Genomic DNA, 22,031 nt, shown 5'->3' on the forward strand with positions numbered 1-22,031 from the left:
GCAAATAATTTTGGAAACATCAAAAATTTAAGAAAAAGCCAACAACATTTTCTCCCTTCTATATGTGAAATGATTTGTTATCAGAGATCATTAGGATGGAAAAAGAGAAGTCTGGGCCCTTTTAACTTACTTAGAATCATGTGTATAGAAAAAGCACAAAGGAAAAAAAGCAAATTTAAATTTTAGTGTTCCTATGTATTAATTAAATAATTTGTAGTGTGTTTAGGGTTAAAATTATGAAGAAAAATAATATGTGGTGAGATACATGATGACAATGATTGAAAACGTATTGTATTTATTTTGCATGTTTTTATAAATAGCTAGGATATAGTCATGTGTTTATAATTGTCCAGTCTAGTACAGTGCTGGCAAGAAGGCAGTCTCTAAATATTGTGCATATGTATTGATATATTCAATCTTTGTACAAATGCATATTTAATTTACATGACATAAATATCAGGTTGCAAAGTGAATCCATATACATAACACTGTCTGTGTTTATGCTGAAGCTTCACCAGTCACATGGTGTTCAGTTTAGTAAGGAGTCCTAATGTTCAGCCTGGACTGGAATGTATACAAACACAGCTGCCAAAGTGGAGACTTGTGTTTCCATGTGCTGGCACAATGGGTTGCCAAATACCTTTGCTTAATCTTTGTTTAGTTCTCTTCTTTGATGTTGTAGCAGTGCAATTTTTCTACTTTATTTGGAATGGAATTATTTGTGACGTGAAAACATAGTGGACACAATCCTAACCTAAATTGAACCCCTCAAAGGCATTCTGTTGTTTTGTGAAGTCTTGTATATGACACAGGAGATAATCAGTTAGTATATGCTAATTGTTTGCAAGTCAGCAAATCTTACTCTTCAGATAACTGGATATTTTGATGCAAAAACTTAGTGAGATCTATTGAAGCCTGATGATCTTTTTCCTTTGAAGTAAAAAAACTGTAATGAATTCAATCAAAATTCAGTTCTCCTAAACATGACATGGATAATAGCCTACATATACATCCTGAGGAGCTAGAGTATTGCAAATTTTTTTAACCTGTAGACATGTGCTAGATTTAAAACTCCTTGTACATGGGCAAGTGTGCAAGTCTTTTTAAAGAAACATGGTTTACCGATAGAAGCCATTTAGTTTTGAGAGATTGCTTTTGCTTTTCTTCCCCCCAGTTCAGTGATTTTTGGTGTATTCACAGAATTGTGTAAGTATCATCAAAATCAGTCTTAGAATATTTTTAGTACACTAAAAAGAAAGTTCACACCCATTAGCAGTCACTTCCCATTTTTTCTTAACTCTCCTCCTTCCCAGCCCTGGGCAACCATTAATAGATTTTCTGTCTCTATGGATTTGCCTATACGAGACATCCATATATATGTGTATATATGGAATCATACAATATTTATATGGAGTCATACATACATATGATATAGAATCATACAACATTTGATCCTTTGTGACTTCCTTTCACTTAGCATAATGTTTCCAAGCATCATCCATGTTATAGCATGCATCAGTATTTCACTTCTTTTTATTGCCAAATAATATGACTTTGTATGGATACACTACATTTTGTTTATTCATTCCTCAGCTGATGAACATTTGGATTGTTTCCACTTTTGGGCTATTACGAATGATGGTGCTATGAACTTTCATATACAAACTTTTGTGTGGACATATGTGATATGGTTTGGCTCTATGTCCCCACTCAAATCACATGTGCAATTGTAATCCTCAATGTTGGAAGTGGGGCCTGGGGGAGGTGGTTGATTCACGGGGGTGGAGTTCTCATGAATAGTTTAGCACCATCCCCTCCGTGCCTTTCTCATGATGGTGAGTGAGTTCTCACAAGATCTGGTTGTTTAAAAGTGTGTAGCACCTTCCCCCTCTCTCTTCCTCCTGCTTCAGCTATGTAAAGTGCTGGCTCTCCCTTTGCCTTCCACCATGATTGCAAGCTTCCTGAGGCCTCCCCAGAGGCAAAAGCTGCTATTCTTCCCATACAGCCTGCAGAACCATGAGCCAATTAAACTTCTTTTCTTATAAATAGCCCAGTCTCACGTATTTACTTATAGCAGTGTGAAAACGGACTAATATAATACGTTTTTATTTCTCTTAGGTATGTACGTAGGAATGGAATTACTGGTTTATATGGCAAATCTATGTTTAACCTTTTGAGGAACCATCAGAAAATTTTCCAAAGTGACTGTACCATTTTATATTCCCGTTAGCTTTGCACATAATTTTTTAGCCATCAAAATAATTTTATATTCTTGGAATTCATAAAAAGTTTGAATTTATATATTTAATACTCCTTAATATTTGAGTAAAATCTAAACAAAGAAAATTTTTTAACTGTTTAGAAATTATAGTTTATAATCTAAAATTTTAAATGATTTTTTTTTTTTTTTTTTTTGAGATGGAGTCTTGCTGTGTCGCCCAGGCTGCAGTGCAGTGGCATGATCTTGGCTCACTGCAACCTCTGCCTCCTGGGTTCAAGCAATTCTCCTGCTTCAGCCTCCCGAGTAGCTGGGATTACAGGCACCCTCCACCACACTGGGATAATTTTTTTGTATTTTTTGTAGAGATGGAGTTTCACCATGTTGGCCCAGCTGGTTTCGAACTTCTGACCTCAAGTGATCCACCCACCTGGCCTCTCAAAATGCTAGGATTACAGGTGTGAGACACCACAATAATTGATTTTTTAAAGCCTGATTTTAATATCCATTTCTCCAGCCAGACGCAGTGGCTCACACTTGTAATTTCAGCACGTTGGGAGGCCAAAGTGGAAGGATTTCTTGAGGCTAGGAGTTCAAGACTAGCCTGGGGAATATGGCAAGACCCCATCTCTTAAAAAAAAAAAAATCATTTCTTTAAATAGGAATTTTGCTTTATTACATATAATGATATTTTGTAAGATTATAAGTTGTACATGAAGTTCAAAAGATCCAATTATAGCCTGCCTTTCTTTCCTGTGTTATGAGTTAATTCAATGTGCTCCTATAACCTCTTAATAAATGGGAAGTCTATTTAGTAACAGAAAGCAGAAAATATTAACCATGCCTATCATTCATAATTTCCATTTTTAATAAAATATACAGAATTCTTAATCTTTTCCAGGTGTTTACCACTTGTATATGCAAATAAATAAAACTAAGAATTAAAATTTTTCTCTTAGATATAAGATACATTTTAAACTGGTCTTCTGATACTAATAGTTTAGCAACCATTATTATGATCTGATTTTGATACACACACACATACACACACAAACACACAGATCTGTAGTCATCCCAAGATATTTTGGTGAATCATTTGTACTTTCCCTATACCTCTGCTTTAGAATAAAATAAGTTTATTTCCAGTGTGAGACAAAAACAGTAGGATTGAGTTCTGTTTTTTAGTCTAGAACATAAACTATTGTCTATATAGCAGGATTTCAAATTAAACACCACTTATCTTTGTAATCATTCAACACACAAATTACACACATAACTTCCTAATATTTCAGATTTTTCCTGAAACATGCCCTTGTCTTTTTGTACTTAGTACCAGGACACCTTAGAGAAAAGTTTAATTGCAGAATTACTGAAATGTTTGAAAATCTGGCTTTGTACAACCTTTCTATCTAATGTCTTAAGATATTATTTACAACAGAAGTGATTTATCAGTCTCTCAGGCTCATTTAATCTTTAAAGTTTCTGAAGAATCACATTGACTCTGAATTTAAATGAGCCACCAAACACATTTTCAATTTATGTCATAGAGAGTTGCTGTTCTAAGGAAAATACAAAGACTCATATAGGTTTAATATTTGGTGATCACATGGGGCATTAAGATAATCCCATTTTTGGCCAGGTGTGTTGGCTCACACCTGTAATCCTAGCACTCTGGGAGACCAAGGTGGGCAGATTGCCTGAGCTCAGGTGTTGGAAACCAGCCTGGGCAACACGGTGAAACCCTGTCTCTACTAAAACACAAACAAAAATTAGCCGGGCATGGCAGTGCGCGCCTGTAGTCCCAGCTACTCAGGAGGCTGAGGCAAAGCAATTGCTTGAACCCAGGAGGCAGAAGTTGCAGTGAGCTGAGATTGCGCCACTACACTCCAGCCTGGGCGACAGAGCCAAACGGTGTCTCACAAAAAAAAAAAAAAAAAAAAAAAGATAATCACATTTTCTACTACTAGGCAGTTATCTTTAAATAGAAGATAGCATGACAGTCCCCAACATCAGTTATTTCTCTTGTGAGTGTTAAACTTTAGACTTTATTTCATTCCCTGATTTTGAAACTACATCTGGATGCCTTAAGACCATAACATTCTTCTGGATTGAGTATGTCAGCAATTTGCTGCCGATTCTCAAAGATTCCAGACTGTTAGTTATTAATCCTTTAACATTACATCTTTATGATAAATGAAGCATACTAAGGGATAATTGTGCTAAAAACAGGAAATGTACTTTCAAAACAAGAATATATTGACCTTCCATATTTTTTTTTCTGCCCTCATCTGTCATAGTTGAAACTTTCTGAAAGAATCTTCTTCCTTCCTTGACTCATGATGAGTTACCTGCATTCCACATCCCAAAGCAGGTCAGTGTGTAATCAGGACAGAGCTTTTACCTGAAGTAAGCCAAGTTACAGATCCAAAAATTACTAGTTTAGTAATCTTCAGCAAGTAAATCTCTTAACCTAACTAAGCCTCAGTTTCCTCATTTATAAAATAATGGTAAATCGCACAGATCTTGCTTTCCCTAGAGGACAGTTTTGAGGATAATTGATAAATGCGAAAAACTAAAAAAAAACCCTGTAAACTAACTGCCTTGCATTCATTTATTTAACATATGTTGGTTTTTAGAGAAATTCTAATTTTTTTTTCAAGTGTCAAATTTAGATCTCAGTTTGGTCATTAAATTACTTGCAGATAGCCAGCGATTTTATCTTTCTCTTCACTAGATCAGAAACTATGCTGCATCACTACTCAGTTTACCTGCTTTACACCAAAAAGAATTCCGTAGTCTAGAGTAATGCTTAAATCTTAACTGCTTATGACAAATATGTTGTTTTAGTTAAGTTCTGTGATCTTCAGAAACCTAAAAAGTAAAAGTAATCATGTATCAATAAAGTACTATTTTATCTAACATATTACAGCTAAAGCAACTTCATTCATTCTCCCCAGAACAACCCAGTAAGAAAAATGAGGCACAAAGATTCTAAGGCACACTTAATTTGCTCATTTATTCATTCTATAAATCTTTTCTAAACGCTTATCAATTGCCCAGTTTGGAACTAGTGGTAGAAACTATGAGATCTGCAGTCCTGTTTGATTCTTCCTTTGATCCTGCACAACCTAAAGAGGGCGCACTTACCACTCCTATCTTGAATCTTCCCTGAAAGCTTGTTTTGCTTTTCGCAACACAACCTTCTGTGCTAGGGATGACCTACATTCACTACAAGTGAAAGTAAGACCTACATACAGTCCTGCTGTCAATACAGCTGAGCAGTTGCAACTCCTTCTTCCTCCACCTCTGTCCAAGCCGTCTTTTAGTTCTGTAGACAAAGATCACAATATGGATTCATACTGGCCTGCATTGTAAGCATAGTAGAGAAGCAGTCTCCCCTGCCAGAGTAAAAGCACCTGTACCTGGCACCATCTCTTCTGACTCCCTCCCAACAATTAAAGAATTGTACAAAGCAATCTGGTTTTTAAAAATTCTAGGAACCTGAAAATATAGGCTTTTCTCCAAGTTTCCGTCTTCTTTTTTAGTATTATCACCTACATTCCATCTTATCAGTGACTTGAAATTTATCCTGCACCAACTTCTGACAGCTTCAGTCAGTGATTTCCAGTTACTTCTTGTTCTATTAGTTTCTAAAGACCTTACCTTGAGATAATCTGATTAAGTAGATCTGAGTGGGAAAATTGTAAAATCCAGCTTCTAGAACCTTATGCTCAATGATAAAAAGATCTCCAGATTCCATTCCAAGATGGCCGAATAGGAACAGCTCCAGTCTGCAGCTCCCAGTGTGAATGACGTAGAAGACAGGTGATTTCTGCATTTCCAACTGAGGTACCTGATTCATCTCATTGGTGGTTGGACAGTGGGTGCAGCCCACGGAGGGTGAGCCAAAGCAGGGTAGGGTGTCACCTCACCCGGGAAGCACAAGGGATCAGGGGATTTCCCTTTCCTAGGCAAGGGAAGCCATGTACCTGGAAAATCAGGACACTCCCACCCTAATACTGTGCTTTTCCATTGGTCTTAGCAAATGGCACACCAGGAGATTATATTCTGCACCTGGCTCAGCAGGTCCCACACCCATGTAGCCTTGCTCACTCCTAGCGCAGCAGTCTGAGATTGACGAGCTGACAGAAGTAGGCTTCAGAAGGTCGGTATAACAAACTTCTCCGAGCTAAAGGAGGATGTTCGAACCCATCGCAAGGAAGTTAAAAACCTTGAAAAAAAAGATTAGACGAATGGCTAACTAGAATAAACAGTGTAGAGAAGACCTTAAATGACCTGATGGAGCTGAAAACCATGGCATGAGAACTATGTGACGCGTGCACAAGCTTCAATAGCTGATTCAATCAAGTGGAAGAAAGGGTATCAGTGATTGCAGATCAAATTAATGAAATAAAGAGAGAAGAGAAGTTTACAGAAAAAGAATAAAAAGAAATGAACAAAGCCTCCAAGAAATATGGGACTATGTGAAAAGACCAAATCTACATTTGATTGGTGTACCTGAAAATGATGTGGAGAATGGAACCAAGTTGGAAAATACTCTTTAGGATATTATCCAGGAGAACTTCCCCAATCTAGCAAGGCAGGCCAACATTCAAATTCAGGAAATACAGAGAACACTGCAAAGATACTCCTCTAGAAGAGCAACCCCAAGACACATAACTGTCAGATTCACCAAGGTTGAAATGAAGGAAAAAATGTTAAGGGCAGCCAGAGAGAAAGGTCAGGTTACCCACAAAGGGAAGCCCGTCAGACTAACAGCTGATTTCTTGGCAGGATCCCTACAAGCCAGAAGAGAGTGAGGGCCAATATTCAACATTCTTAAAAAAAAAAAGAATTTTCAACCCAGAATTTCATATCCAGCCCAACTAAGCTTCATAAGTGAAGGAGAAATAAAATACTTTACAGACAAGCAAATGCTGAGAGATTTTGTCACCACCAGGCCTGCCTTACAAGAGCTCCTGAAGGAAGCACTGAACATGGAAAGGAAAAACCAGTACCAGCCACTGCAAAAACATGCCAAATTGTAAAGACCATCGATGCTAGGAAGAAACTGCATTAACGAATGAGCAAAATAACCAGCTAACATCATAATGACAGGATCAAATTCACACATAACAATATTAACCTTAAATGTAAATGGGCTAAATGCTCCAATTAAAAGACACAGACTGGCAAATTGGATAAAGCATCAAGATCCATCAGTGTGCTGTATTCAGGAGACCCATCTCATGTGCAGAGACACACATAGGCTCAAAATAAAGGGATGGAGGAAGATCTACCAAGCAAATGGAAAGCAAAGAAAAAAGCAAGGGTTGCAATCCTAGTCTCTGATAAAGACTTTAAACCAACAAAGATCAAAAGCGACAAGAAAGCCATTACATAATGGTAAAGGGATCAATTCAACAAGAAGAGTTAACTACCCTAAATATAGATACACCCAATACAGGAGCACACAGATTCATAAAGCAAGTCCTTAGAGACCTACAAAGAGACTTAGACACCCACACAATAATAATGGGAGACTTTTAACACCCCACTGTCAATATTAGACAGATCAACAAGACAGAAGGTTAACAAGGATATCCTAAAATTACTTGATTTATCCTTTGTCTTCCACATTATCACCTGCTTCACCTGGTCAACTCCTCCACTTCCATTAGGTACAAACGATCACACACACACACACACACACACACGCAATATGACAAAGTTCAAGTTATAGTTTTCTTTCTTTTTTTTTTTTTTTTTTGAGATGGAGTCTCATTCTATCTCCAGGTTGGAGTGCAGCGGTGCAATCTCGGCTCACTGCGACCTCTGCCTGCTGTGTTCAAAAGATTCTTCTGCCTCAGCCTCCCGAGTAGCTGGGACTACAGGCACACGTCACCATGCCCGGCTAATTTTTGTATTTTTAGTAGAGAGGGGATTTCACCACGTTGAACAGGATGGTCTCAATCTCTTGACCTCGTGATCCGCCCACCTTGGCCTCCCAAAGTGCTAGGATTACAGGCGCCAGCCATTGCGCCTGGCCAAGTTACAGTTTTCTAAGCGTCTGTTCCAGTACTAGCCCACTGCTTTATAACATGTTTGTGGGATTTGTCTTTAAATAAGTGAATTGGGCCGGGCGCGGTGGCTCACGCCTGTAATCCCAGCACTTTGGGAGGCCGAGGCGGGCAGATCACGAGGTCAGGAGATCGAGACCATCCTGGTTAACACGGCGAAAACCCATATCTACTAAAAATACAAAAAAATCAGCCGGCCGTAGTGGCGGGCGCCTGTAGTCCCAGCTACTGGGGAGGCTGAGGCAGGAGAATGGCGTGAACCCGGGAGGCGGCACTTGCGTGAGCAGAGATCACGCCCTGCACTCCAGGCTGGGTGATAGAGTGAGACTCCGTCTCAAAAAATAAAATAAAATAAATAAGTGAATTAATAAAATAGGTTTAAGAGAAATGTAATAAAACTTTCTCTTCCCATTATTTTCCCTAGAATCTTAGGCCATGGTCTTTTTAAATTGTCTTGATAAAATTACTCAGTGGGTAGTCCCTTGCAAAAAGAACTAATATATTGTTTATTTGTTTTGTATATATCCATAGAGTTCATTTAAAGATATCTTAAATTGTTAGGAATTCTTTAAAAATTGGGGGTTGTTGGTATTTAAGGCAATATTTCTACTCTGTATCATTTCATTAGATATAAAAATATTTTGTCTTAACTAAAACATCCCAAAGTGCTATGATACAAATTCTCTTTTGAGCAAAAACTAAATTTCTCTCATTAACTATACAGATGGTATAGATTAGATAATTTGAAATTAGTTATCTAATTTCTTTATTTGTTTTTCTTTTTTTTGAGATGGATTTTCACTCTTGTTGCCCAGGATGGAGTGCGATGGCACAGTCTCAGCTCACTGCAACCTCTGCCTCCGAGGTTCAAGTGATTCTCTTGTCTCAACCTCCCAAGTAGCTGGGATTACAGGCGTGAGCCACCACTCCCAGCTTTATTCTGTTTTTCACAAAGGAGGGAGCATTTGCAATTATATATGATTGTTCTAAACAATCATTTGAACAGTGATTGCTATATATTTTATATCAGGCACATATGAACCCTTGGTAGTAAGAGTTATTTTGCTTTATCTAGACAGATAAATGTATAAGGAATACATTTTATGAAATTAAAAAGGGAAACTTCTGCCCATTTCCAACTCACGGTGGTAAAATGTTTTTTTCACTTCTTGTTGGAGGGGAATAGCGTGATAGTGTTAACCATATGCACTCTGATATTTCTGCCTCCACCCCATCACAGGATGACCAACAGTAATAAAATAAACATATATTGGATAAAAACAAACAAACAAACAAAAAAAATGTTTAAACCAGAAATACTTAAAACAGAAAAAATGTGGCTGAAATGTGAGTTAAACATTGATGGTTTGAAGGTAGAGAAAAATTATTTTTCTCAAAATTATAATTAGTTTCTGCCTTAAAAGTTGTAAAAGTCTGAATATTCCTTTGGGGCCTCCTGCTTTTAGGATTTAGAAAAACCCCCCTTTATTATTATTTTATTTATTTATTTATTTTTATTTTATTTTATTTTTTTGAGAAGAGAGTCTCTCTTTGTCGCCCAGGCTGGAGTGCAGTGGTGCAATCTCAGCTCACTGAAACCTCCACCTCCTGGGGTTCAAGCAATTCTCCTGCCTCAGCCTCCCTGAGTAGCTGGGACTACAGGTGCACGCTGCCACGCCCAGCTAATTTTTTTTTGTATTTTTAGTAGAGACGAGGTTACACCATATTGGCCAGGCTGGTCTCGAACTCTTGACCTCAGGTCATCCACCTGCCTTGACCTCCCAAAGTGCTGGGATTACAGGCGTGAGCAACCGCACCCGGCCTAGAAAACCCCTTGAATGGGACCATTAGGTATAACAACATAACAAGTACCCGACTATTAGTTTTACTAATAGTGAAATAACTGTTAATGCAGATATTTTACATTGAAAAGCTAGGCATTCTATTGTGTAATATTGCATTAAAAGTGGTTTCTCCAGGATTCATGTCTATTTAAGAACAAAAAGGTATATGTCATTTGTATTTTCTCTGTATGAAAATTTGCCTTCAAAACTATCATGTTTTCTGGCCGGACACAGTGGCTCACACCTGTAATCCCAGCACTTTGGGAGGCCAAGGTGGGCAGATCACCTGAGATCAGGAGATCGAGACCAGCCTGGCCAACAGGGTGAAATCCCTTCCTTACTAAAAATACAAAAATTAGCTGGGCATGGTGGCACGCATGTGTAATCCCAGCTACTCGGGAGGCTGAGGCAGGAGAATCACTTGAACCCAGTAGGCAGAGGTTCCAGTGAGCCAAGACTGTGCCATTGCATTCCAACCTGGGCAACAAGAGTAAAACCCCATCTCAGAAAGAAAAAAAAAAAAAAAAAAAAAAAAAAACTATCACTTTTTTTGTGGAGGTCTGTGGATTCTTGTTTGAGTAGTTATTCTTAGGATAATAAGCATTCATTCAATAAATCCACTGAATTCTTACTGTATGCCACACACACATTGCTGTAAATATGGGGGAGAAGGCAGCACACAAAATTGACATTATCCTTGCTTCCTGGAACTTACAATAGGAAGTAAGAGGGGGACAGTTAGAGAAGGAACACAATAGACAGATATGAATCATGTCAGGTAGTAACAAGTGCAAAGAAGAAAAACAAAAGCAGAGTAAGGAATAGGAATAGAGAGTTCTGGTGGAGAGAGGGGTACAAGGCAGATATTTTAAATAAGGCTTTCAGGGAAGGCCTCTCTGAGGAGGTGATATTGAAGCCTGGGAAAGAGCTTAACCTCAGAAGCAGAGAGACTACATGAGAGGCTCTGGAATTTTGATGGGCATTAGAGACACAGCAGTGGTGGTGGTGATAAGTGGTCAGGTTTGAATATATATGTCAACAGGACTTGCTGAGAGGTCATGTTGGATGTATGAGGATGTAGATATATTGGGTTCTAATGAATGAGATAAATATTGAGTGAAAAGAGCAGGTTTAGGGGCTGAGATGCTTAACTGCCATTCATTTGTAGAGTTCAAGAAAGATGTCTACGTTGAGACAAATTTGGGAGAATACAGATTGTTTAAATCCCTGGTATGGGTGAAATTACGTAAGGAAAAAGTATAAAGACCTAAGGAGCCTTGGAGTACTCCAACAAGAGGCCATGGAAACTTGTGACAGAGAGGATTAAAATGTTCATGGAAGAAGACAGAAATGCACAAAAGCGTGCACAGATCTGGACTGTAGAAATAAAATATAACACACAATATTAGTTAAAGCTGGAAAGAATTAGGACTCATTTGTTCTGATGTGTCCCCCTATTGAGGCCCTGTTGGACTGGATGTTCTGTCAATCATGTCAGTGTAACCAAGTAGTTTAGCTTCAAAATGCATATTGAAACTTTTTTCATTTCTTGCTTTTAGCCTTGAAACATACTTTAAAACTGTCTCCGGCCCTTCACACCAGACACTGCCTTGCCCTGCTAGCTTATCTAATTATGTGCTTACTTAGAAGTTCAAGGGGCTAACGTTTTTGTTGTTGTTGTTGTTGTTGTTTGTTTTGAGACAGTCTCACTCTGTTGCCCAGGCTGGAGTATAGTGGCACGATTTCAACTCACTGCAGCCTCCACCTCCAGAGTTCAAGGGATTCTCCTGCATCAGCCTCTTAAGTAGCTGGGATTGTAGGTGCCCACCACCTCGCCTGGCTAATTTTTGTATTTTTAGTAGAGGCGGGGTTTCACCATTTTGGCCAGGCTGGTCTCGAACTCCTGACCTCAAATGATCTGTCCGCCTTGGCCTCCCAAAGTGCTGTGATTACAGGCGTGAGCCACAAGCCCTGGCCCCAGGGCCTAATCTTGAGACAAACTAGACACAAAGACCCAGTTGTGAAATTCCAGAGATTACCTCAAGGTGGTTAATCTACAACCTGGCCATTGTTGAGACTCTGATGCCAGCCTGCACTCCAGGTAGACCATGACTCAAGACAGCCACCAGACCAAGACACATAGACCTTGTACCCAGCACTACTCCCACTTGCCTCCATTCCAGGTTCCCATTTTAAAACTCCTCTCCCCAGCCTAAAGCTTGAGATGGTTCGAGGCCTGAGCCCAGCCATTCTTCCATTTGTCAGCATTTGAAACAAAGCTGCTTTCCTTTTACATCTCACGTCTCGTGCTTTGACTTCTGAGGCCCAGTGGTAAAAAGGCATCATGCCACACTACCCAAGACTCACTTTCTATGTCCCTATTTCTTATATTTGGATCTGCCTCTTGTAGTGTGGCATAATGCCTTTTTACCACTGGGCCTCCTGGCAGTTGGGCCTGCACTCAGGTATGGATATGCATGTGAAGGCTTTCCAGAGGAAGGGGCAAACTGTCCTGTGACTTGAAACTAGGTGGAGCTAGGCCTTGAAGCTGTCCATAAAAGAAGTTCAGGAGGAGGGTTTAGACTTGTGGACTCCGGAAATTCTTATCTAGGACCCATTCCAAGTGAATTTTGGGTTGTATTTCCCTTCTGACATCCTCTTTCTAAAGTTTTGTCAAAAATTGTACCCTGGCTCTATGCTGCCATGGATCAAAATGAATTAACCTAAATGAGAACTCCCTAGAATACAGTGGGTAAGAGAAGAGACTCGGAGCCAGACACAGGAAACAAACTCCTGCTCCACTGCTTTTTAGCTGAAAAATCAGTTAGGAGGTAAATTAGTATAGGTGAGAGGTCACAAAAACCAGATCCAAGTAGTGGAAATGGGAATGGAAAGACATGAATTAAAGGGAGCTTGATAGCTAATCATAAGTGGGATATAGGATAATTTTTTAAATGGCCCTGAAATTTCCACTTGGGACTACTGAATAAATTGCCGTCAACCAAAACAGGAACTAAAAGAGGAAGGCCATGTGTTTAGCAAGGATGCTAATAAAATGATACAAGGGAATCAATGTTTATATCCCTCTCAATAATTCTCTAAGAAATTCTCTATTATTCTCATAATAAATATGCATGGAAACAACTAAAGTGAGGTATCCTAAACATATACATCTATATCTATCTATACACATACACACACATACACAGGCTGTGGCAAAGGTGAGGAAGGACACGATTTCAGTATGTGCATGCTTAACTTATGTATATCATAAAAAATCAGGCTATGGAAGAGAAGAAGAATGTTACATGCATCTGATTTTTAATTTTTATTTTCATAGATGAAGGGGGTATAAGTGCAGTTGTTTTACATGGATATATTGTGTAGTGGTGAAGTCTGGGCATTTAGTGTCGCCATCACCCAAATAATGTACACTGTACCCAATAGGTAGTATTTCATTCCTCACCCTTCTCCCACCCTTTCACCTTTTGAAGTCACCAATGTCTATGATTCCACTCTATATGTCTATGTGTATCCATTGTTTAGCTTCTACTTAGAAGTGAGAACACAGGCATCAGATTTGATCTGGGTCCTGATATTTAATTCAAAAAGAGAATCAAAGTAAATTACTCAGTTGTAGTTATTTAAAAGGAGAAAACTTACCCATTTCTTATGATTAGTATTTCTTCAAAGTGTCTAATCATTAATTATCTGAAATACTTACTTAAAATACAGATCACTGGCTCCTCTCCTGATGATTCTGATTTGGGGGGGTCTGAAATAGGAGGAACCAGGAATCTATACATTTACAAGCATTAACAGGTGATTCTCAACATTAGCCAAGTTTGGAAAACCACAATTAAAGGTGAGGTTCCCAGAGGCCCTAGTGCCTCAGTACTTTTTCATGGTACCTCAGGCCAAAATAAATAGCCAACATTTCTATTTATGAAATTGATAGATCCAAACTTGATAGCTGTAGTTGTTAATATGGTCCAACAGATGTCACTGTGTTTCCCTCAAAAAGTTAAACTATCCCACAGAACCCCTAGGAATTCTGAGGCACCCCAGGGCACTAAAGCACTATTTACAAGCTACAGCCTAAAGGGAATTTTTTTCTGGCATAGAATATAAGTAAAAGCTCTGAATGGGCCTTCTATAAGATCAGGCAACAAAGTGAACCTTGTGTTCCACAAATTCCGTTGCTTTTAATATCATTTGTTGCTGTTTTCATATGGTTTTTATATATAGAACAGGCACACCAAACATTTTTCTACAGAGGCAGAGAGCACATTTATTTTGTATGTGTGTGTTGTGGGGGGCATAGATGATCTTGATTGCATATTCTTTTCTTATCCATTCTCTTGCAGCCCTTTAAACTTGTAAAAACCATCTTATCTCCTGAATTTGACCTACAGGCTGCAGTTTGCCAACCACCACTGTAGTTTTAAAACCTAGGGTATAACATTAAAGTGCAATTCAGTGAGGACGATTCTGCAAGATTGGAAGCCCTCAGTATTTTTGTTTTCCTTTTTTCCCTTTTTGCTCCAGGGAAGACTGTGCAAGGAATACTGGAAGGACCTAGTGATTTCAAAACTACTGTAAACAGAGGGTGGCCACAGAATTTCCTTGCTCTAAATTCTTGACTTAAGGAGGATCTGCAAGTTATCCCAGTTTAATAAAGAATCCCTGTTGAATTTCCAATAAAAGGAAATAGGTTATTGCACTAAGCACTTTATCAATTATTAGCTGATTATGTGAATTGCTAATGAGATTTCACAATTATAACTAATCAGGCAATCCTTAGTTTATAATAGTTTCATGTTTATAGAATATGCCATTTGAAATTTCTAGCTCTTATTCCCAAAATTAGTGTGGCTGTCTTGAGATTATGCATTGTGCTTAGAACTTAGGTTTTTACGTCGTTTTTTTTGTTTTTGTTTTTGTTTTTTTTGAGACGGAGTTTCGCTCTTGTTGCCCAGGCTGGAGTGCAATGCCGCTATCTCGGCTCAGCAACCTCCGCCTCGCGGGCTCGAGCGATTCTCCTGCTTCAGTCTCCCGAGTAGCTGTGATTACAGGCGCCCGCCACCAGGCCTGGCTAATTTTTTGTGTTTTTTGTAGAGATGGGGTTTCCCCACGGTGGCCAGGCTGGTCTCGACTTTTTAAAGAATCCGGTATGACAAGTACGCATGTTCCTGTGCTAGTCATAAAAGAAATATCACTGGCAATAGCGGTCTTGAGAAAAACTAGGATATTTCTTGAGGAAACTCCAATCCATATTTAAAAAGAAAAAAAGCACTTTTAAAAAAGTGTACCATATAGGTTCTTCCAAGTTACAATCTTACAGCCTTCACCAAAAAGATGTTTGTCGATTAAAGCTTTCCTACAACTTCAAGTCATTACTTCTTTTGCGGGTTGTCATAAGCACCCTGAAATTACCGCTGAAAACATTTTATAAATTTAGTCATCCATAGAGACTCCAATATTCCACAAGGGCAGGGACAGTGTATTTTGCTCACCATTTTATCCCCAAGCACACAGAATTGTGTCTACTGCCTATTAGGTGTTCAATAAATATTTGTGAACTTACTGATCAAAGACAAAGTTACATTTAGTCAGAATCATCCAATGAAAAGCATTTTGCATTTGATGACTAGTAGACTTAGATGAACAGTTCCAGAACCACCGCTAATTTTCCTTGGGTCATAAGAAACATCCCTTTGGGGCTGCGGAGGGAAAATCCAATCTGGCCGCTGCCCCACAGCCCCTTTCTGTTCTGCGCGTTTGCCTCCCCGTTCTGATGGAGGAGGAGGTGGAGGTGGAGGAGCAGCAGCGATTTTCTTAGCCATTTTCTTACCAACAGAGGCCAAAGGAAGCAGCAGTGGACTACACTGTGGGTTGTCTTTGCGAGGAAGTGGCATTGGGCAGAGATGCAGTTCAGCAAACTTATCATTGCAGCAATTTCGGAGCTGACTTTTCGACAGTGCAAGATCTAGAAATGTGTGCAAGACATGCGAAAAGAACCACCGTTAACACTGAAGATGTGAAGCTCTTAGCCAGAAGGAGTAATTCACCGCTAAAATGCATTCAGACAAAAGTGAAGAGCTTGCTCAGATTAACCTAGAACGAAAGGCACAGAAGACAAAGAAGAGGATGGAAACAAAAATGCAAGGGAGCCAGCAGAGGCTGGAGTACAGGAAAGTTAAGAATTAAACTCTCCCGCTGCTTGGAAAATGCAGCTTTCTGCAGGTAGAGCCACCTAGTATGTATATGGCCACAAAGGGAATTTTGAAGGGATAAATAGAGATTAAAAAAAAAAAGGCTAGATGGCTTTTTGTGTTGTATTTTCCAAGTCGTTAACTGCAAACGCTAGTTTTAAAGAGAACTGGACACTCAATCAAAATACTCCTGTCTCACTCCAGCACATACAAATGGTATAGTTGAATGGTATATTGGAAATTATATCTATTGCAATTAAAATTGTGTGAGCAATTTGAAAGAAAAAGAAAAAAAGAAACATCCCTTTCATCTTTCAGAGTGTATTTCCTTATGTGTCAAACTGGAATATTTCTATCTGTGGCCAGTTCCCCGGGATGCTGCCAGAAACACGTGAGACAGCGCGTTCATTTGCTCTACAAAAAGCGAATGAAGGCGCAGTTACCAGTCCAGTCAACCCAGGCTGCTTAAGGTCAACTACTGGGGGACTTCCACGTCACCTCGATATATACGTAACCCGTGTGTGCCGTAACCCGTGAACTATGGAATCCCTAACCGCGAATCACGTGGCTGCTGCCCCGCGGACGCCCTAGACGCCGTGAGGGAAGGCGGTGCCGGGCGGGGCCTGTGCCAGGCTGGCGGGCCGCCGCAGACAGAGCTACCCGGAGCAACCGCTCAGGGGTGAGGCCGGAAGTCCCATCCGACCTCGCGGGCAGCCAGCGCTAGGCCGATTCGAACTCGACCTTGTTTTGGCGTTGCTAGGAGACGCGGCTCCTGCGCGCCCCCTACAGGCCGGCGCCCGAGCGGCGCGCGGGCAGGGGGCGGGGACTGTCGCGTGGAGCTGCCGGGCGAGCACCGTTAGGGCAGCCTGGCGCGCGGCGCCCGCCAGGCGCCCAGTCCTCCGCCATCGCCCACGCCTCCCTGGTGCCAGGTAACAGGTATCAGCGCGCCTCCCCAGCGGCTGGGAGAGACGCTGAATGAAGAAGAAGGAAGGACGGTTAGTCAGGTGAGCCGCGGCGGGGTGGGCGGCCGGGGCGGCCACGCCCTGCCGAGGGAGAAGAGCCGGTCGTGTGCGGAGGGACAGGGTGAAGGGATCCCACTTCGGGCAGGATGGGCTTATCCCGGCGGGCGCGCCCGGTGGGATCTCTAGCGCCTCAGGGGCCCGCGCGGCAACAGCCGGCACCCTCGGGCCCGCGGACAAAGGGTTAACGCGTTGGCAGTGACTGCGGGCCCCGGATGTGAGAGCCTCGGCTTGGCGCCCTGGCTGCGTTGCAGGTGCGCCGGGCCGAACGGAGCCGGCAGCCTGGCGGCGACCTGACCGCCCGAGGCTCCCCTTCACCTGCAGCGGCTGCTCGGCTCCCTCTGGGAACGCCGCGTTTTCTAACTTAAGGGCAACAGGTGGTGCCGGTGGACCGAGAGAGCGCTCAGCTCCGCCGTGCTGGGAGCGGCAGTTACCCTCACCAATTAGGGAGCGGGGGCGGGAGTTGCATGGCTACCCTGATGCGGGTGACCAATGGGATTTGGGATCATGAGTGGACCGGGAGGAGTGGGCGTGGTCGGAGTCTGAGTCCGACGTTTCTAGTGCGGCAACTGCCAGAGCTGCTTGGAGAGCTAAGCTGGAAGGGTGCTTATCCCTGCGTAGAAACGCCTGCCAATGCTTTCTCATTTGGACCCAGACTCCAGATCGGGAGGTGAGAACGTTGTTATTTTGGAAGGGGTAGGAGGTAATAGTGATCTTGGGTATGCTGTTAAGCATGTGGAATTAGATTCCGAAGATAGGACTATCTGCTATGAGTTTTCTGCCAAATAGGCACTTTGTGGTTACGGCCACTTAGACCAGATACTGGTGACTGGGTTCTTTCCAGAATGAGGTCTTTGAGGTTTGGGGACCCAGGAGAAAAACGTACATATTACTGCAATTTAAGTAAACCAGATAATTTCAATCACTGTTATTCCATCGTTTGTCTTGGACTGTGTGTGTTTTCATGTACGTTTCATATCTCGTCTGGTTTGTCTAGCGAAGCAAGTTATAGTAAGTTCTTCGTGTTGTTTATTTTAGCAAAGTAGAGCAAACCTGTTTTAATGTATTATTTCAGGAGAATAACTTATTCCTTCTTCCCTCTCCCAGCAATTTTATAGCTGGATCAGCTACCAAGAGAAGTTCTAAACCAAGAAGAGAAAAGCATTTCAATTTGGGACATTTATTTGCACCTGGAAATGGGGAATGGGCTGTCAGACCAGACTTCTATCCTGTCCAGCCTGCCTTCATTTCAGTCCTTCCACATTGTTATTCTGGGTTTGGACTGTGCTGGAAAGACAACTGTCTTATACAGGCTGCAGTTCAATGAATTTGTAAATACCGTACCTACCAAAGGATTTAACACTGAGAAAATTAAGGTAACCTTGGGAAATTCTAAAACAGTCACTTTTCACTTCTGGGATGTAGGTGGTCAGGAGAAATTAAGGCCACTGTGGAAGTCATATACCAGATGCACAGATGGCATTGTATTTGTTGTGGACTCTGTTGATGTCGAAAGGATGGAAGAAGCCAAAACTGAACTTCACAAAATAACTAGGATATCAGAAAATCAAGGAGTCCCTGTACTTATAGTTGCTAACAAACAAGATTTGAGGAACTCATTGTCACTTTCAGAAATTGAGAAATTGTTAGCAATGGGTGAACTGAGCTCATCAACTCCTTGGCATTTGCAGCCTACCTGTGCAATCATAGGAGATGGCCTAAAGGAAGGACTTGAGAAACTACATGATATGATCATTAAAAGAAGAAAAATGTTGCGGCAACAGAAAAAGAAAAGATGAATATCAGTACCTATTATATCTGTGTGGAGTAGGTTTTCTCTGGTCTGATTTTGACAAATAGAAGAGTGTCTACAGCGTGGTTTGCCTGTCTGCCCTCCTGGATGCTATTAAAGCTTTGTTTTGTTGAACAATCAGATGCCCAACTCTGTTGCCTTGTGGAAGATGAGTAAATGCAGTGCTTCTTAAAGTGGTCTCTTCTCCCTACCCCACAAATCTTTTGGTACTACCATTTGGGGAAGCCAAGCAAGGGTAGTAAATTGACCAGAACACAGTTGTGGGAATTTGGCCTGAAGTTAGTGAAATAAAACTTTAAAGAGTGTCTGCCTAGTGTTTTGTGCTTACATCTTTCGGGGGGAAGCCTTTGCAAGAAAATTGCATACAAGGCTTTGTAACGATCAAGTGCTAATCGATGGAAATGTTAAGGTAGATTAACATATGTGCAGTTATATTGATCACATTGGTCCAACCAGTCCTTTTTTGAAGTAAGGGACAAGGAGTAAGTATTTTCTTTTTTAAGTTTTGGCCAAATGATTTTTGACGCTTTCTGGAATCAAGTAATTTAATAGTATAGCTTAATTCTAGACAATGTTTAAGTTGGTCTACCTTTATTAAAAATAAGATATTTGGGGTATATTCAAGTGCATGGATTAGTTTTCCTGACAAAGCATGTTTTGGTGTGTAGTCTTACTTTTTAGAAATAGCTATGCATCGTTCTACACAGGTTTAAAACGACTTTTTTGGGGATTTAGGGCTATTATAGGAATAGTTTGTTGTCAGAAGCACTTTCACTTGAAGAACCTAAAATGATTGACTCATTCATAGTAAATATGGGCATGTAAACTAATAAATATGCACTGGATAGATATATGGATTTATGAAGAAGGCAATTGATTTAGTCAAGAGGATGTAATTAAAATATGTGGTCTCTAAAATATTCCAGTTACAAGATATTTGTTTTATTAATATTTGCTGGCTAAAAACAAATGTGGTTTTTATATATTTTTGTAGTGTGTTGAGAAGAGCAAAAGCTTTATAAATATACCTGATGCGCTGTAGAATGAAAATGTAAAAGATAACCTGTATGTGTTCCGAGCTTTAATTTTTTGTTTACAAATTGAACAGTGTTACATGGGCTGTCCAGTCCTGATTATAGAGAGGAAGAAATGGTAACAGTATGGCAGATAAGAATTACAATTATAGAAAATGAGGGGAAAATAACAAACCTGTTTTGTGAAAATTCACTGGTGCTGTTTACATTGGAATAAAAAGCTCTATAAGGAGGAAAGACCTTTATCTAATTCTTATCTACAGACACTTACTTCCAGTGACCATATTTTACTAAATCAGCTTATTTTTTATGTCTAAAGCAACAGCTGTTCTGAAAAGTCACCAAAAGAAATGCACTTTGCTAGCAGGATTTGTTTTGGCTTTGGGTTTTTGTTTTTTTTTTTTCCAGTGGCATAACAGTTTTTGGAACCTTGATTCTTGTGTCACACAAAATGAATGAAGTAGCTTGATGTGGAGCCTTCATATGTTAAATATTCCTGCACTAGTGATGGTCACTTAGAATGTTTATAGAAATGTGGATAATAACTGCCAATAAACTACTTGAGGCACTAGGAGAACAGTATTTGACTTTGAATTTTAATGTATTTCCACTTTTGCTGAAGCTTTTAATCAGATGTGTAAAAACAATTGACCAGCTAGTCTATTTAGTCTCATAGTAGTTTAGATCTGCTCAGATGTGACAGGCATTGAAGGCTGTTTTTTTTTTTTTCCTCCCTTCACTGATACTGAAATCATGGTATCTGCTGCAAACATGAGTAGATCCATGATGGATTAATAAAGCTTGCTGAAAAAAAAAATCTGTGTATCAATTAGATTTACCAGTTTGCCTGTACTTTCTGTCTACCTACTATATAAAATAGTGCTGTTTTTAACTATTTCAAAAGCTTGTGTGTTGACCCTTTGTAGCCTAAGTACATAAACAAATTAATGTTATCTAAGTTTTTCATATTTCATGGACAACAAAAGAGAAAATGGCATGAACACTGTACAAACTTTGGTTTATAAAAGACAATTTCAGCTATAAAACCCATCCTAAGATTTTCTAGCTTGCTAAGTTCAAGTTCCCTACCACCTATTCTAGTTATTAACACTGTAGTATAATGAGTCTTTAAATTCTGAAGAGTTTAGACTATGCTTTCATATCTAGTTTCTTATTATGGCGCACCTTTTCTAGTGCATAGTTCTAAAATATTTTCTTGTATTTGAAGTTACTTGGTTTAATACAAAATATTAAGGACTGCTCAACTGAATCCAAGTTAATATCAAAGAACAAAGTGTAAGAAAAATAAAACCTTTTGATAGTTAAAGATAATTTTTAAAATGTTCAGAGTTCTTAAAATGGTTTATAAATGGTATTCTTAAACCATCAGAAGTTTACTAAGACTTAATCATGGAAAAATGAACTAAATATAGGGAGACAAAAAAATGAAGTTATTAATGTAAATATATGTATATATAAGAATAATTACTGGTCTGTAAATGAGTGATGGTTTATCAACAGAGGGAAAGGCATAGACTTTGTTTGTACAAGGCATTTTTTTTTTTTTGAGACAGAGTCTTGCTCTCTTGCCCAGGCTGTAGTGCGGTGGCACAATCTCAGCTTACTACAACCTCTGCCTCCTGTATTCAAGTGATTCTCCTGTCTTAGCTTCCCAAGCAGCTGAGATTACAGGCACACCACCATGCCCAGCTAATTTTTATTTTTAGTAGAGATGGGGTTTCGCCATGTTGGCCAGGCTGTTCTTGAACTCCTGACCTCAGGTGATCTACCCGCCTCAGCCTCCCAAA

At 40.0% G+C, this 22,031-nt stretch overlaps 2 protein-coding genes across 2 annotated transcripts; both read left to right on the forward strand.

The window, feature by feature from the left end:
* Window positions 1-15,939: 15,939 nt before the first annotated feature.
* Window positions 15,940-21,040, forward strand: LOC100986273 (centromere protein S). Its single transcript, XM_003825003.5, is given in 6 exon segments — window positions 15,940-16,061; window positions 16,063-16,124; window positions 16,127-16,225; window positions 16,228-16,278; window positions 16,281-17,361; window positions 18,484-21,040. Coding segments are annotated over 5 exon segments (399 nt in total). The 3' UTR covers window positions 16,346-17,361; window positions 18,484-21,040.
* Window positions 18,573-21,040, forward strand: ARL4A (ADP ribosylation factor like GTPase 4A). Its single transcript, XM_055115717.2, has one exon. The coding sequence runs from the start codon at window positions 18,573-18,575 to the stop codon at window positions 19,173-19,175; it is 603 nt and encodes a 200-aa protein (XP_054971692.1). The 3' UTR covers window positions 19,176-21,040.
* Window positions 21,041-22,031: the final 991 nt, after the last annotated feature.

The sequence above is a fragment of the Pan paniscus genome, chromosome 6 (genome assembly GCF_029289425.2).
Source record: "Pan paniscus chromosome 6, NHGRI_mPanPan1-v2.0_pri, whole genome shotgun sequence".
In the NCBI taxonomy this organism is placed as follows: domain Eukaryota; kingdom Metazoa; phylum Chordata; class Mammalia; order Primates; family Hominidae; genus Pan; species Pan paniscus.